The sequence below is a fragment of the Nyctibius grandis genome, chromosome 6 (assembly GCF_013368605.1).
Source record: "Nyctibius grandis isolate bNycGra1 chromosome 6, bNycGra1.pri, whole genome shotgun sequence".
NCBI lineage: Eukaryota > Metazoa > Chordata > Aves > Nyctibiiformes > Nyctibiidae > Nyctibius > Nyctibius grandis.
The window spans coordinates 30341563-30355488 of NC_090663.1; the positions used below are offsets into that span (position 1 = coordinate 30341563).

The 13926-nt window shown below is 42.0% G+C and overlaps 1 protein-coding gene across 1 annotated transcript in view; it reads left to right on the top strand.

The window, feature by feature from the left end:
* Positions 1 to 13926, top strand: part of GABRB1 (gamma-aminobutyric acid type A receptor subunit beta1) — a 141886-nt gene that overhangs the window by 120530 nt on the left and 7430 nt on the right. Inside the window, exons 6-8 of the mRNA XM_068403349.1 lie at positions 11798 to 11935; positions 12040 to 12192; positions 13520 to 13764. Of these exons, the coding sequence (XP_068259450.1) occupies positions 11798 to 11935; positions 12040 to 12192; positions 13520 to 13764 (536 nt within the window). The remainder of the gene's footprint in view (positions 1 to 11797; positions 11936 to 12039; positions 12193 to 13519; positions 13765 to 13926) is intronic.

A 13926-nucleotide genomic window follows, 5' to 3' on the forward strand; every position in this document is an offset into this window, starting at 1 on the left:
CAAAGCAACAGAACCCATAATTCAAATATTTCACACACTTACTGTGGGCAGGAATTGTATCAACAAGATTAGGCACACAGAAAATTATTCATCATCCTTTGATTGTAAGACCTTGGACCATCTCTCTCTATGGAGCGCCTATCCCTCCATTAACACCTCGTACTAGTCCGCTAACGAGGACTTCCACACAAAACTGCTGATACTAAGCAAACTTTGGACATCAACCACCTAAAAAGCCTGTTCCTTGACTTTAACCTATGCTTTTAGCCACAGAAATCCCCTACTCATTCTTCAGTGCTTAAAGAAAAACAGCAGCCATAGCAGTATCACGGACACCTTGGTGTCCAAGAAGCCATTCATCTCCTCGGCGCAGGACTGTACTCCACTGCTGAACCCAGCCTGTCCATTGCCCAAGGGAACATGCAACTTTTTAATTCTCGTTATCGGCTGGGGCTGTACAGTCATACCAGACTAGTAAGGCCTAACATTTCTCTACATACCGCTGTCTTTGGCTTACCCTTGATTTCACAGGGTGAAATTAATAATGCAACATGTTGGTAAAAAGTGCAATATATTCCTTCTATACTTCCCCTTTATGTACTTCAGGTCTCCCTACAAAATGGAGATTTATTGATTTTGTGTATATTAAAGTCTGTGGATGAAAAGCAGTGTATATTCCCAGAAGTAACAGAATTTTGCTATTTTCTACCATAGTTTTGCTATGTTGTTCGCAATCATTGCTAGCAAAAATTCAGTTTCAGCAATGCAGGCAGCCCAAAAAACGTTGGTAGCATACACTACTTAGCCCAGCTGTGAACTGCAGTATGTGATAAGTCAAGGTGTTCAGAATGATGGTGGCTTATCTCAGTGCCTTAGTGGTGGTAAATTTCCTCAGAGAAGACAATGCCATCCCAGCTTCATAAGCAATGGCACTCATTTCTGTAGAACCACGAACAGAATTCAGTCTGAAGCCCCGTTACAGCTATCTGTACTATTACCAAGTACAGATCTGGATGTACGTTTCCCTAAGATTTTGTTCTTTGTAGGACTCTCTTGCTCCTATTTCTTGGCAGTACAGAATTAGCATTTAGCTGTGGTTACAGAAGTAAAGCGGATCGGTGCCAAAGTTTTAAAACAACAGTCAAATCTACATTTTCTTTCATGGTCTTGTGACAATGTCATAAAAAACAACACGGTATTTTTCAGGCAAGGCTTTTTTCCCAATGAAGTATATCAATTCAGTAATGTGTAAATATTTTGGCAAAATATGCATGCAGGAGAAGCACAATACATGCACAATACACGTGCATTGTAAAATATATTTTCTAAAAAGAGACAACATTTCATTTTCAAAAGTCAAAATAGTTGGTATTTTTAACTGAAATTAATTTTGTTTAGAAAAGTACTTTTTTCACTCAATTGTTCTTAACTTGGTCTGAACAAAAATTTTCACATAGCTCAGTATAACTTTTAATCTTTCTACAATTTTTCATTAATAGAAAATTCAGCTAATTACATAGTCAGAACAGAGAGTGAGATCACCATGAAAACTTCATTCTCATCATTTATCCAAAAAGTCCAAGTACATTGGCCTTGTACTTACCTCAGTATTTACCTCTCTGAAAAATTTAAGCACCTGAATTAAGTCATTAAAATTTTAAGTTTTCACTATCTCGGACAGGGGAACACAATATTGCATAGAAATATAAGGTGTAATTGCATAAGCCATGCTGGCATAAGTAAGAAACACATGTCCTCATGCATCTGCAGTCTGAGTCCTGTTGAAAACAGAGGCCCTACTGCCTTAAACAAGAGCAGATTTTGGCCTGACACGATGGAACACAAACCAGATGGACCTGGATTTCAAATGTCTTTTTCACTGAGTACGACAGCTGTATCTAAAATTGGGGGAGTCCGTCTGGCAACAAAATGGGAGCACTTAGAAGTAGATCTTAATTAGTCAAATGAAATAAGTGCTCAAGGGCAAGATGTGTTTACAATACGAGCAAACAAAACTGTGTACCATGCAATATTGACTGAACTAAATTAATTGAATGCTGAGAAGCTGGACTTCTGTTGCTAATGTTTACATAATGTGCTTATAAATAGTGTTGTTCTCTTTTTAACTTTGTAAAGCAACTCAAGTCAGAAAAAACTTCCAGGATTATGGCTCAGACTGGGATAGCCATGTATTTTACAGCACTTATAGAATCATAGAATCATAGAATGGTTTGGGTTGGAAGGGACCTTAAAGATCATCTAGTTCCAACCCCCCTGCCATGAGCAGGGACACCTTCTTAGTAGAAGTAGCCAAATCCAACCTGGCCTTGAACACTGCCAGGGAGGGGGTATCCACAACTTCTCTGGGCAACCTGTTTCAGTGTCTCACCACCCTCACAGGAAAGAATTTCTTCCTAATATCTAATCTAAATCCACCCTCTTTCAGTTTAAAACCATTCCCCCTCGTCCTGTCACTACTTGCCCTTGTAAAAAGCCCCTCTCCCACTTTTCTGTAGCCCCTTTCAGGTCCTGGAAGGCTGCTATAAGGTCTCCCCAGAGCCTTCTGCAGGCTGAACAGCCCCAACTCTCTCAGCCTGTCTTCATAAGAGATGTGCTCCAGCCCTCTGATCACCTTTGTGGCCCTCCTATGGACTCACTCTAACAGCTCCATGTACTTCTAGATGGGAAAGAAAGAGGAGGAAACTGAAGGGTGGAAAGAGTGATTTGCATTGGACTTACAAACTGTACATAAAATGTGTTCCTGACAGCAGTGCAAGCAGGTTACCTTAGTCTGGTTCATGTGAAGGTGTGGAAGTCCTTTGAGTTAGCAAAAGAGGTGAGGGACTGCAACACTGGGCTTCCAGGAGAGGTTAGGTCTTTCTCGACACGCTGAGGTCTCTCGTCCTGAGTCAGGCACTCCCAGACTGTGCTGCCGGGATCGGAGTAAAAACAATTTGTGGTCTGCATTGTGGTGCTCACGAAGATGGAATTCTTCCCCCCTCGTCAAACCCGGGGGGGGAATGAAGAGTAGAAGATAAAAGAAAGAGGAAAGAAAACCCAAGCAAACCTCACCAGAAGCGGTCAGGAGCTTTAGTTCAAGTTTCTGCAGATTGAGATACAGCTGGTATCCAATATGACTGTCCGTTCAAAAGGAGAAGAAGAAAGGGAGAAGGAGAAAGCCCAAAGCAGATTCAGGAAAAAGGTGTCTCAAAACGAAAGCAAGAGAAGATGACTGGGATTTCTGACACTTGATGCTGGAGAGGAAAACAATCCCTCTCTTCCCAGCTCCAAACTCTCAAGGGCAGTCTGGTACCGCAAGAGAAGATGACTGGGATTTCTGACACTTGATGCTGGAGAGGAAAACAATCCCTCTCTTCCCAGCTCCAAACTCTCAAGGGCAGTCTGGTACCAGCAGCAAGTGAACAGGGATGCAAGGCAAGGAAACTATGGGGATTAATCTCCTCATGCGTAGCTTCTGCCCTGATCGCTGTTGACTGGCCTTTAGACAAGAACACGACAGTGTGACTTCAGAACTTTGCTGGTTTCAACCCCACAGGAGAAGAAGATTCAGGCAAAGAAGTGAGAAACATGGAAACAGTTGAACAAACAGATCCTCATCAGTTGTAACTACCAAAGTGACTGAAGTACCATTTTAAAACTCCATGCTTGCCACTCCAACTAGATTATAAACTGAGAAATTAGCTAAAGGTCTATAGAAACTGAAGTATGATGGCTGTATTTCTCAGGGCTGATCTGTAAATAGCAGTTGTGCATCTGTACATTAAATGTACAATTATGCAAATACCTAGTCTGCACAAGCAGACACTCATCAGGAGCACATACTGCACACTTGCTTTGTTAAAAAAGTTAAAAATGCAGTATCATTGCTGCTAATTTTGAGACAACGGGTCATCAAAATGTCTCAAGTCCAAAGTTAAATCACTGGCACTGCTCACTAAACATTTGCATATAAGTGACCTCTGAATTTTCAGTGACATTTTGGCCACTGAGCTACTGTGGGCAGGTTACTTAGTACTACACAAAATGGGCATGGACAAAAGTTTTCTAATCGCAATTTAATTTACATTAATTACATGAAGATGTGTAGAGTCAGAGGCTCTCAATATCAGGCCAAAAATCATCACTCCAGTGATGAAGTAAAAATATGAGTTATAAAGGTGAAACACATGAGACGGGCAAATCAGGCTGCAGTGGAACATGTCAGACCCTTAACTGCTGTAGTGTCTCAGACCAAACATCTATCTCACCCATCGTCTTGTCTGTGACAGTGGCCAGCAGCACGTCTACGAAGCTAGAACAGAGCGTAGGACATGCATACATGCTGATATTTCCCCAGTAAGCTCCTCCAGTAAGTCTTCTGCACTTTGCTGCCTCAAGTCAGCAATAGTATCATTGTGTTTAATAACCTGGATAGATTTTTGTTCTGTGAATAGATGATAGCTTCTGAACAAGCGTAAACTTCTGACACTCACATCACCCTGTGCAATGAGTTCTGCAGTTTATCTGTACATTGTATTTCCCTTTATTTCTTCCAAACTAGCCACTAGACATACAATTTGTTGCTTTCTTGGTCTGGAAGTGTGAGGGATTGTGAATAATCATGTCCTGTTCAAGCTCACGATGCTAACTTAAGATCTTACAGACTTTTGTCATAACAGTCCCACAGCCACCTTATCTCCAGGCTGAAGAACTGTGACTCAGTCAGTCCATCCTTCAATGGAAGCAAGTCTACCCTTCATCATCTCAGTGGCACTTCTTTGTAGCCAACTCAGTACAGCTGGTTTTTTGGGAAAGAAAGAAAACTGCATGTAATAGTCAAGAAATAGCCCAACTGGAATTGGAAAGCATATGAAAATGCAGAAAAAGAATTTTGCATTTACTCTCCTTTCCTTTCCTAATAATTCCTTGGTTTGTTTTTTTATAGCTAATGAAAATGAAACTCTTAGTAATGAACAGGGAAAAAACCAAAAATACCATTATGCCTTATAAGAGGTACTCTTGCACATGAAAGCCATACTAGATCGTAGAATCATAGAATCATAGTATGGTTTCAGTTGGAAGGGACCTTAAAGATCATCTAGTTCCAACCCCCCTGCCACATGAATGTGTATTGCTGATTGTGCACTGCGTTATCTTTATTTTAGGTTCAGTAGGTCCTTTGACATCACTGGCATAATCCAGTAGAAGGAGACAAATAAACCAGTAAGGCGTTTTCAGTACAAGTCTGACTGCTTATCCAGAAACTGTCAATGTTTCCATCTGTTGAGACTACAGTGATACTGAGAAGTCCTGCTGTGTTAGCCATTAAAGAAATATTAAGCAAAACCAAACAATTCCTCTCCCAAAGGACTTTCAACCTTGTACCAAGTCTCACTGGCAAATGAGATTTAAAAAGTTAGAAGGACAAAAAATTATAACAAATAACAATGAACCACTATTAAGGGTGTTTGCACAGTAAGGCAAGGTTATAATTCAGTCACTGAACTAGATTAGGATGTTGCAAGAGTGACTTTATGCTGTAATAACATTTATTTTCTGCTTCTAATGGATAGGAATTGATGTTTCCAACTGGGATGGAACAGATTGCCCCATATGTTAAATTTATTTTTATTTGAGAAACCTTCCTAAATAACTGACAATATGCAGTACTCCAGCAGTCTAACCAAGTTTTCATTTGGGTTAGTATTGCTTAGGCTAGTTCTGACTCATACCCCCCGTTACAATCTGCCATCTGCCTATAGAAAGTATTTCTCAGTGAAAAAATGTTACTTATAGATACAAACACCCACTCTAGCAGGTAGCAGGGAGCCTTTTCAAGCAATTCTATCACCTTAATGTTAACTAGTAACATTGCTTTCCAAAACACATCTTCAGATCTGCAGTGCCCTGTTCACATGTTGGGTTTAAGCTGAAGTAGTACAATAAATTTACCACTATATGGACCACCTCAGTGGTGTGTGGAATAAATGCTTTATCTTCCTGTTTGAATAGTCATAGGAATAATAACTGTGTGAAACAAGGACAATTACACTGTAAGAATACATTCAGCAACAAAGACTAAGTTGTTAGGAAAGGGATGATACAGTAGTGATGGAAGAGGGCTGGGTTCCAGCCTCTTGTTCTTACACAAGACCAGATGATTTGGGGCACACAGAGTGGAAATATTCTTTTGAAATGTCCTATTTAGACTCTGATCCCTAAGGCAGGGACCCTGTTACGGGGTGGTCCGGAGCTGCCTACCCTGGAGAAGCAGACGGAAAATGGGGCTCCATTTGGACACCTCTGTGGAATTGGTAGTAATAGTAGAACTTTATTTGTTCAGTTAATGTGATGCAGGATCTTTATTTATCACAGAGGTGTTTGAGGTGGCAAGGGCTGCTGTGGAAAACAAACCAGCCCGGTGACATTAACATCTAATGCACTGTTAACCTCGGCTATATCACAATGTCACCAACATTTCTAATTTTTTTTTTTTTGGTGAACTGCAAGATTTACGCATAACCTATTTCTTGCTGTGCTTGAATCTAGCAGAGGGTGGCCGGCGGCGGCGGCAGGGGGCTGCGGGCGGAGCTCCGGGCCGGCCTCCTCCGCGGAGCGCGGGCGCCACCTCGTGGCCGCTGCCCCGCACTGCGCCGCGCGCCGGGCGGGGATGGGGGGGACACGCGGGGCCGGGGGAGGCAAACGCCACCCCGCGCCCCCGGGAGCCGCCGGTGCGGGCCTTGAGGGCGGCGCTGGAGCTCGGCCACAGGCCAGTTCCAGGCGGAGAAGCTGATTCTGATTTTTAGGGAACGGGCATAACTGAATGCACCCGCACCTGGGGAGGAATAACCCCACGCACCAGTACAGGCTGGGGGCTGGCCTGCTGGAAAGCAGCTCTGTGGAGAAGGACCTGGGCGTCCTGGTGGACAACAAGTTCCCCATGAGCCAACAATGTGTCCTTGTGGGCAAGAAGGCCAGTGGTATCCTGGGGTGCATTAGGAAAAGTGTGGCCAGCAGGTCGAGGGCGGTTCTCCTCCCCCTCTACACTGCCCTAGTGAGGCCACACCTGGAGTACTGTGTCCAGTTCTGGGCCCCCCAGTTCAAGAAAGACAAGTAAATACTGGAGAGAGTCCAGTGGCGGGCTACAGAGATAATCAGAGGACTGGATCATCTCTCTTTCAATGAGAGGCTGAGAGCTGGGTCTGTTTAGCCTGGAGAAGAAAAGACTGAGGGGGGATCTTGTCAACACTTACAAATACCTTAGGGGTGGATGTCAAGAGGATGTGACCAGACTCTTCTCAGTGGTGCCCAGCGACAGGACAAGGGGCAATGGGCACAAACTGAAACATGGGAAGTTCCATCTGAATATGAGGAAAAACTTCTTTCCTTTGAGGGTGACAGAGCACTGGAACAGGCTGCCCAGGGAGGTTGTGGAGTCTCCTTCTCTGGAGATATTCAAAACCCACCTGGACATAATCCTGTGCATGTGCTCTGGGGAACCTGCTTTAGCAGAGGGTTGGACTAGATGATCTCCAGAGGTGCCTTCCAACCCTAACCATTCTGTGAATTAGATTAACTTGTGTTATCAAATCAGTTGGATGTTATTAATGTCATGGTCTTATACATTTGGGGAAATAATTCTAGACTTTTGCAGTTAAAGTTGCAACCACTCCTGAGAGCTATAATGAATATAATTGAAATATTTTAGGTTCCCAATACTTTACTTCAATGAAATCTGCGTGCAGACATCACAATCCAGTTGTAAGCACTGCTCTCTCTGTCACAAAAGCAGAGGCATCCCTTTAAAGCAGTGACATGCATACGTACACAGAGGGAGAAGGATCACATGGAAAAAAAACTGCTGAGGGAATACCTGGGCAGTACAGATAAGTTCAGTGATCAAATCAGCATGTCAGAGCCGGCCACTGCACAGACGAGACCCACATTTTCTATCATTGCAATAGCTTTTCTTCCATCGTAAATGTTAAAAGCATACGCTGCCAGAAATGAGGATTTATCATTGCCTGCTAGCCAGAAGCTAGTGCTGCTCCACACTGAATGTTTCTTAATTTACCTGAATTTACCTGTTGCCAATTCCTTGCAACAGGTTATATATTACACATAACCTCCACCAGCTGCAAATGCAGCTGATATCTTATATTTAAGTTATGCGATGATATCTGTCTGCTTCCTTTACTGTTTTTCTTATGTATTAATATTTCTAAGTAATTTCCTCAAAAATATAAAAGAGAAAATGAACCCACTTCCTTCCCCCCCCCCCGCGCACCCCCCCATTTCCTGCTCTGTATATGAGAGCCTGCTCGTCTTTCTTGTTCCTTTGTGCAATCCTCCCACTCAGTTCCTTCTGCAATCAACACTCAGTCCTGTGTTCATCCTTCATTCGCCTGCTGCTCCAGATAGATTTGGTCAAAACCAGGCATTCCTGCTGTAATTCCAGAGCTTTGATCTTACCTCAACTGTATTTCCATGGAAGAGGCTGATTGATAGAAAACTGTTGGCCTTCATTTGTGATTTTCAGAAGATTAATGGTAACTGGTCACCACCTCATTTATTTGCAAGTGTAGCATAAAGGGAGCACTGGTTTCATCAAAAGAATTAATTCTTAATTTACATCACTACGGCTCCTCACTTGAAGGCACTATCCACTTCAAAAAGCAGAAGGAGTGATCTGTCCTCTGCTAACTCTGTTCAGAGCTGACACCGGTTTCAGTCTTTAAACTGCAGCCAACCAAGTTCCTCTCGAGTTTGCTGGTTTGGAAAGCAAAAAGCAATGTCAACGCCTGTGGAATATGAGGGCCTGCATCTGCGAGTCATCGTCAGCCATGAAAGCAACACACACCTAGAGCAATGCACGAAGCATGTAATGAAGGGCATCACACAACAAAAATCATATCATGTCAGGGAATGGATTGCCTAGGGAGAGTTTACACCTTGTTAGTGTCTAGCAGAGTTATTACAATGACTGTCAAGGAAATCATGATTGTACTGAGGTTCTCTCTATACAAAACCACAGGAAGATGTTCCTGCTCAATTACTATTCTAAAAAGAGAGCTAACAAATGTGAATGCTCATGATTGAAAAACATCACTATCCCTTTCTCATAATTTCCCCCAGCTTTAACCAGAGTAAATTCAAGCAACAAATCAGCATATTAGAAACAGCAGTAGCTCACACTAGATACATTTTTTGTAGTATTTGAAAGTCTTTTTAAATTTGTAAAGGTTAAAGACATGGCCTGCCAGCAGTGATGGCTTGTCATCAGCTGAAATCTTCTATGCAAGGTTCTTGCTTTTGGTCAATTGACTTTATAACCTTGGAGTTCTACTTTTCATTTAGTAGCCAAAGTCATAGAAACCTTTCCAAGACTAGTGAAAAGCATATTTGACTACATTACAAAACTCCTATAATCTGCTTTTGCAAAGGTCCAGCATCGCCCCACACTGTACCAACTGCAGGGTGCAATCCTTCTGTAGGAAGGTGTGCCTGTTTTCTGTTTGAAATCTGCCCTGTGATATCCCAGGTGTTTATTTGGTACTGTTACGGGTTTAACTAAATCTACAATAATTCATCTTTGGGGAAGAGAATTTTATCTGCAATAAGGTGCCCAAACTATTCCCTCTTTTGTCAAGAAGGCAGAGGAACTGCAGAGAGGCTGACAGAGGCTGCCTAAGGGGACAGCAAATGAAGTCAGGACTTGCTGAGGACTGGAGGCAGCTCCTCTCTCTGCTCTGGGTCCCAGCGTGCACTGGCCGAGGAAGCAGCACAATTGGAGCAAAACTGGCACAGAACAGAAGAATCAGGTTCGCCATTTTCTTCCAAACCCTGAAGCACATTCCAGGACTGACATCTAAACCTTCACCTGTGACTTTGCAGCAAGTACGGGGTGAAACTTCTGGGAGGGTGCTGCACCTTTCTTCTTTCTAATTCTAGCCCCTGAAGACAAAGAAATAGCTATGACTGCTACCTCATGCAGAGGATGTCTGTGTGATGTCTAGTCTACACATAATCGATACCCTTTCAGTATGAGATGACAGTTTACCATCTCCTCTATTTTGCTCTTTTCTTAAAAAGGTAAAACATTCAAGAGAGGTTTTTTATAATACAAATTTGCAAGAAAATGAAGTTAGCACTTCCCTGACAATCTTAGTCTTGGCCTTCTAAACAGATTTAGCAGTCCTCATTCCCTCCTTCAGTCATTCTGTATTACACCCTACACGTGGCTCATGTTGGCCCCATGGTTTGTGTGCAATGCCTTTAAAGCAACTACCTTGACCTTTTGCAATGAAAAGCTTTTGGCTTCTGCCTGGAAGGAATGAAAACCAGCCATGCAGAGAGCCCTGTGTGACAGCACTGGGATTGTTCATTTCAAAAAAATTAGCATAAGTAATGGGAAGCACAGAAGTTTTAAGCAAACAGCAGTGATCCGTATTGCACAGGTTAGTACAGTTTTGGGAGCAATTCAGATATAGTTAGCAAACCATGGCACTGAGCAGTTCCCAAATAAGATACGTGAACACTTAACCTTGTTCAGCCCATCACCGTACGGTTGCATCAAAAGATATCTGTTCAATAACTGCACTCTTTCCAAGCAGTCCCTTGAGCCCAGCAGCAAGTTGTGAGAGCTTCTCTGGTTGTCACCAGGGAAACTATGGATCCATTCGGCATGTGGTCAGTCTTCCAGAGACGAGGCTATTACCAGGCACTATCACAGGAAAAGACATCTCAGGACTAATCTCCCTAGCTAGAAATTGCATTATTGGTGCATGTGAAAGGTTCCTAACTCTGTAGGGGCTTCTGATGCTATGGTTGGTTCAGCTGTCAAGTTTTCTAAAGCTTTGAGTTCAAACACCTGTTTTTGTTTGATCTGTGTTATATGATTTAAACCTGATTAAATCTAACACCTGAAGGACAAGTCTAAAAATAGATGAGATGTTCTTCTCTCTTCTGGTGGATATCTGGAGAAAGTAATAAAATGCAATAAATTGGAAACAGTTTAAATATTACTTTAAAAATGTCATCAATTGTGAGATTTTTGTGAAACTCAGTCACTTTTGAGTTTAATCAAAATGTTTTTGAAAATGGTAACAATAATGTTAACATTTCCAGCTGTAGAATGGCAAATTAATTTTTAATTAAATGATAAATAATCAACATTGCTGTTAAAAGAAGAGAAAAGAAACGTGCTAGTTTTGAGGTTGATAGGAAATAGTGTGATAACAGAAGATCAAAGATGGAATGGTCTAATTAAAATATAAAATTCTGCATGAATATCAAAGGGCTACCTACAGCTCCGACAGACATTGTCAGGTAATAGTACAGGCACCTGAATTCTTCTAGAATCATCTTTGCCTCCACTGGCTCCAAACTCCGTATTTTGTCACAGCCTACATAGGAAATCAAAAGCAAAGCTGGGGACTGAACCTGGTTTTACTGTCAGAGCTCCTCCTAAACAGTTTGAAAGTTTTGCTGATGTTATATCAGTCTTTTGGTAAACTGAGCAACTCAAGCCTGACCAAAAAGTAGTAGTATTAGAGCTAGCTAAAAATTGATCTTTAATCTTAATTTCTGTCCTCGTTTTCTGTCTTCTCCCTTTCCATACCTAGAAGCTTCCCCTGCGTATAGAGGAGGCTACATGGCTTCTGTATAACAGGAAGTTCACACAACAGAAGGCTGAATTCCTGACTAACGGCATCTCCTTCCACTTTAACCACAACTATTTAAGCCAAGTAATAAAACAAAATGAGAAATCAAGAATCAAATTATGCCTCTGTTTCAGATGGATACACGACTGATGATATTGAATTTTACTGGAATGGAGGAGAGTCTGCAGTAACGGGAGTTAATAACATTGAGCTCCCACAGTTTTCTATCGTTGATTACAAGATGGTATCAAAGAGAGTGGAATTTACAACAGGTAAGCACTGGCTAGTTAAAAAACTCCCCCCTCTTCCCTAACCCAAAAATATCATTGTCGAACTTTTGTTAGGCATTAGTCATTATATGACTTCTTTCTTCTAGGTGCATATCCTCGATTATCACTTAGCTTCCGGCTTAAAAGAAATATTGGATACTTCATTTTGCAAACCTATATGCCTTCCACGCTGATCACAATTCTGTCGTGGGTATCTTTTTGGATCAGTTATGATGCCTCTGCAGCCAGAGTTGCTCTAGGTAACTTTTCAAAATCACTGAACTACATAGATATTTGTTGCTTTTGAATACAGTAGCACCAAATCCACACAGCTGATTGCAGCAGCATTAATTGTGATCTTACACATGCAGCGCAGGGTCTTCGTGGTCAGGAAGGCAGGCAGATGTCACCTTGCCTACATCTGAAGCTCTTGCTCTGCATTTAGGCTGGGATCCTGACTTACTTCCAGTTGCCATAACAGTCTTTGGATCAGGCCAAAAGTATCTGGCTTCCAAACTGAAGCGTAAAGGTCTAATTCAGGTATCTAAGGGTATCTACATTGTGCTGCATCAACATTTCACCAATGTTAAAAAGCATCCCCTCACGCCAGATGTGTGGCTGGAATGAATACACACGATGCTACTGAAATCAGTGGAGATATACCAGCTTACACCAAATAAGCTTGTTTTACTTACATAGCTGCTAATTTCCCATACCATGTTCTTTCCTACAACTTTTACCATAAGAACCAAGATCTTTTGCCACTATCCACGCTTTAGGGCAGATATGCTTTTCAAATGCCAAAAAGCCATTTTGTTCCACTTCTAATTTGTCCAACCTCTCTGTAAATTCAACTCATCATACCTGTGCCTACAGCTATTATCTAGATACATTAATGACCTGTGATTTTAATCAGACTAAAAAATAATTTCATCGAGCTAAAACACACACACACAAAAAAAGAAAGAATCCTGCAGTAATGGATAACATGATGAGATGGAAATACTTTACTTCTGATCACCCCTTTAAGAGGAAAAGCTGTTTTGGCACAAGTATATCACCTTCTCTTCATCAAAGGCCATCACTTTATCATAAAGCTCCCCTTGCACCTTTCAAACCTCTGTTTTCAGTCAAAAGCTAGATACTTATTCAAGTTCCCCAGAGCAATGCAAGCCACCCTATGGGGTCAAGCAGGGCTACTGCTGTAAGCAAAGTGAGCAGCATTTCCTCACATGGAAAGAACAGTGATCAGCTCTTTGCTGTCCAGGTCAACTAACATCACATTCCCTAGCAGAGTTATTGTAAATATTAAGGCAAGATCTATCAAGATAGCCTGGACTTTTGAAGGCTATTTCGTTCACCCTCCATTGCATGAAAAGCCAAGGAAGGTGCTGTCAGCAGGCCTGCAAGGATATCTGCCTTTCCAGTCCTGCAAAACACATTCCCTTGGCTGTTAAGAGTCTGATCACATAATTAAGCCATCTGCCTGAGAAGTGCGTGGCAGTTGGGCAATGCTGCCATTACACCTTTCACACTCAAATCTCCTCCCCTGTCTCATTAGTCAATGTCCTTTTCTTCCTTTCACAGGAATCACAACTGTGCTGACCATGACCACCATCAGCACCCACCTCAGGGAGACTTTGCCAAAGATTCCCTATGTCAAGGCAATAGATATTTACCTGATGGGATGCTTTGTGTTTGTGTTCCTGGCCTTGCTGGAATATGCCTTTGTAAACTACATATTCTTTGGGAAAGGACCCCAACGTCAAAAAAAGGCAGCAGGAAGGGCAGGACGTGCTACAGGCGAGAAGAGCAGACTGGAAACAAATAAAGTCCAGGTAAAATGTTCACGCTAACTTTTCAAACATTATTTCTGCTGTGACAATGTTGATGCATATGATGATAGAGATAAATGCAGTTTGAACACATATGCAAAAGCATTTAAGACTGTCTAGAGAAAAATCATATTTTAAGGAGATTACAGCAACATATGG